Source organism: Amphichorda felina (genome assembly GCF_050947745.1).
Source record: "Amphichorda felina strain 45539 chromosome Unknown scaffold_8, whole genome shotgun sequence".
Lineage (NCBI taxonomy): Eukaryota > Fungi > Ascomycota > Sordariomycetes > Hypocreales > Bionectriaceae > Amphichorda > Amphichorda felina.
Genome location: NW_028145042.1, coordinates 1216676 through 1220634, shown reverse-complemented (window position 1 = coordinate 1220634; position 3959 = coordinate 1216676). Strand labels below are relative to the sequence as shown.

Here is a 3959-nt window from a genome sequence, read left to right as displayed (position 1 = left end):
GCTAGATCTATTGGTGTTGCACCATGACGCCCCCGCTTGTCCCTTTTGCTCAGTTGAAAATCACTGCCAGCAGCGGCGGTTCTGGGGTGGTGTCGCTTTGAACTGGGCGCAGCTGGTCGGGGCCGTTTACGACGTGACAGTTTGTCGTTGGCTCTGGGGCATCAGGGTACATGTAATGGCACGAAGAGCTAGTTGAGCACAATGAGGCGGTGGAGTCCCCAGGCAGCAGAACATGAGTACCTAACACCTAGGTAGGTATTATCGCGTCGACCTACTAGGGCGTGCAAGATGAGACCAGCGGCCAAGCTTGACTCAAAGCACCACAGCACATTAGAAACTTTCAGGTGGATATCCCCAGCACTAAGGGCTCACTGCGCCAGAGCATTCAGAGTTGGTTATTCAGCAGCAATTAATTTACCTCTGATACTGATACTAGGTGTCCTGGTACAGTTTTCTACCTCAGCCATTCAACTCGACCTTGGGAGGGAAAGTCCTGCCGGGCTCGAGCGTTTTAGGGCGCACGATTGAATGAGAGCGGTTTCTTGGGCGAACGTCTGATGTCACGGCTACCACATGCATGGGAATTGTCGGCAGCGTTAAATCCAGGTTGCAAATAATACAGCCTGTGATGGGAAGGAGACCATGCGTAGCCGGGAGGTAATAGTAGTTTGGTGCCTCCCGCAAGGCCACCCATGTGAGTACACTGACTGTATTGCTGATTTCCTCTGGGTATCTACATAGTATACTCGTATACAAAAGTAAGAGGTATTGCCGTAGGAACACGGAGTACTGATAGTAATAATGGGATTAAATTGCAGACTTCCCCCTCTCGCTTTGGTGGTGTGTGTTCATCATTACAGGGCAGTCTCACTCAACCTAGGTAGCGGGGCTTGGTTAAACAGCAGCCAATCAAGCTTGACTAACCGAGGTCTTGCGGCACAGTGGCTGCGAACCTGCCCGTGGTCAGTCACCCCACGGGCCTGGGCAACATGAGATGGGCAACACCGCCCATCGCTAAGGTACGAGTAGCTAGGTACCTAGGTGGCGTTGGCGCTATAGACCTACTACGTCGTACTAACTAGTACGAGTACAGGTACGTAGGTAGTAGGCCTACGAGTACTTCGTACGGCAGGGCAAACCCAAACAACCCCCCCCCCGCGGATCCGCGGGAACTGGTGCTCCTCCTGGTGGGGGGATTTTGCCGAGTGTCGGCTGCCGTAGACCGAGGTCCACGACGGGTCGTCATGATCAGCATCCATCCGCCCATGTTATCGCAAGTCGTCGTTCCCCATGTCGTCCATAGCGTCAAGGCTGGTTCTCAGCCTCATCTTCTACTGCGCGATAGGAAGAGCTTGATTCTCGGCCCCAGACCCTGCATTCCTGTTCATACTTTCTTCCATTTTTCTTGCTGCGCATTGGCCTCGTCGTCTCATTCTTCAGCCGGCGCAAAGCTGTTCGTTCTTCGAGGCTATTTCAACACTCTCAGCCTGGGCGTCTCTTTTGCCGCTCCTCGCGCTCATCCGTCCAACTGATTTGGCCCGTATTTCTCTCCACAGACATGGCTGGTCAGTCCAAGCCTACAATCTCCCCTTGGGGGGGCGCAGTGGCCGGAGCTACGGGTGCTGTTCTCGCCAACGCCCTGGTCTACCCACTTGACATGTAAACCTCCACGCTTATGGCCCAACTGCAGTGATGGCTGCTGACCTCTATCGGCACGTAGTGTCAAGACTCGCCTCCAGGTGCAGGTTCGATCCGACGACAATACCCCAGCCGATCCTACCACTCCCGTCTACTCCTCAACCTGGGATGCCCTATCACGCATTTTCGCCGAAGAAGGGGCGTCCGGTTTGTATGCTGGTATTAATGGGTCGCTCCTCGGCGTCGCATCGACCAATTTTGCCTACTTCTACTGGTACACCATTGTACGAACACTCTATACCAAGTACGCTAAGTCGGGCGCTGCGCCCTCGACAGCTATTGAGCTTTCCCTCGGCGCCGTGGCTGGGGCTATTGCGCAAATGTTCACAATCCCCGTTGCTGTCGTCACGACCCGCCAGCAGACCGCCAACAAGGCTGATCGAAAGGGCATCCTGGCGACCGCGCGTGAAGTCGTCGAGGGTCCAGATGGCGTGTCAGGGTTGTGGAGAGGCCTCAAGGCAAGTCTTGTGCTCGTGGTCAATCCTGCCATCACGTACGGCGCCTATGAGCGTTTAAAGACTGGTTTGTTTCCCGGGAAGAACAGTTTGAAGCCATGGGAAGCGTTCGGTAAGCCCCAATCGCTTTTTAGGCTATCCGTCATCACTTACATCATACAGCTCTTGGTGCCATGTCAAAAGCACTGGCAACGATTGCCACCCAGCCTCTGATTGTTGCCAAGGTCGGCCTACAGTCCAAGCCACCTCCAGTTAGAAATGGGAAACCGTTCGAGAGTTTTATCGAAGTCATGAAGTTCATCATCGACAACGAAGGCCCCTGGAGCCTCTTCAAGGGAATTGGTCCCCAAATTCTCAAGGGCCTACTCGTCCAAGGTATTCTCATGATGACCAAGGAAAGGTACTTTAGCCATAAGTTATAACCACGCTGGATCCCCGGTAAATGCTAATCAGGAAACAGGGTGGAACTTGCATTCGTCCTTCTCCTGCGGTATCTAAAGTCTGCTCGCCTCCAGCAGCTACGGAGTGTAGCTCAGCGTGCTTCCATAACGGCTGGCCAGAGCGCGATCCCCGCAGCCCCCCTTCAGACCTCTAAATGAAGCTGGGATCAGCCGTATTTTGACTACTTTCTTTCCCCGTTAAATCTGATACTTTAGACTCTTTGCGGGAATAGAGTTTCTTATACCGTATATAGTCTCAGAGTTCTGCTATAGATATAAGATAATAACAAAAATAAACCTATATAGCAATTATTTCTCTAGCCTCCGTTCGGTATCTTAGTATATTACTATTAGTAGGGTAGGTATAATAAAATAGATCGTTTATTTTAGCTATAACCTTTATATCTAAAGTGATTTTAAAACTCTAAATAATTTTAAGATAAGGTGATATAAGTAGCTTTATAGATTAAACCCAAAACTCTTTATTTTTAAGTCTTAAGATAACTCCTTATTATAAAATACCTTTACTAATAATATAAGCTAGCGATAAAAATAAATAAATATATTATATTAGCTTATTTAATAAAAATAAGCTAGCTTAATTTTTACTCTTATTTATATAATTAAATTTATCTATTATACTTAATATTAAATTATTTATCTTAGTAATTAATATTAAGATATTATTATATAATAATAATATTATATATTTATATTTATTTAATTATTAAATTTATTAATAATACTTTTTATAATTTATTATTATTTATATAGATTTATATAATAGATAATATAAAATAAAGTTAAATAACTAAATATAATAATAATAATAATAATTCTATTATATTATAAGATAAAAGCTTAATAAATAAGTTATATAAAGCTATATATTAATTTTATAAATAAAATATATAAATATTAAATATATAATTAAAGCTAAGATATTATAAGCTAAACCTTATATATTTTAATATTTATTTATTATAATTATCTTTTTTTTATAAATATTTTATCTTTAAGTATTAAGTTTTTAATTAAATTAATTAGCCTTTATTTACTTAATATATTAAATAAGATTTTATAACCTTAATTAATTAGTTAATTTAAATTTAATTTATACTTTATTAATATAATTAATATAAAAGAAAAATATATATTAGCTTTTATATATCTTACCTCTTAGTTAGAATTAATAGCTTAGATTAGCTTAATAACTACTAAGAGATATAATCTAAACTAATTAGATTAACTTACTTTTCTTTTTAATAATTTTAATTCTTTTTATTAATTACTTTACCTTAATAAATAATAATATATTTATTAGGAATAAAAAAGGTATTTTAAGTAATAATAATAATAAGGAATT

General features: G+C 42.4%; 1 protein-coding gene across 1 annotated transcript; it reads left to right on the top strand.

Moving 5' to 3' along the window:
- Nucleotides 1-1558: 1558 nt before the first annotated feature.
- ANT1 (mitochondrial carrier domain-containing protein) lies at nucleotides 1559-2752 on the top strand (the record flags this gene model as incomplete). The annotated part of the gene is made up of 4 exons (XM_083197405.1): nucleotides 1559-1659; nucleotides 1721-2265; nucleotides 2316-2553; nucleotides 2614-2752. 4 exons carry the CDS (start codon nucleotides 1559-1561, stop codon nucleotides 2750-2752), a joined length of 1023 nt encoding a protein of 340 aa, XP_083046873.1.
- Nucleotides 2753-3959: the final 1207 nt, after the last annotated feature.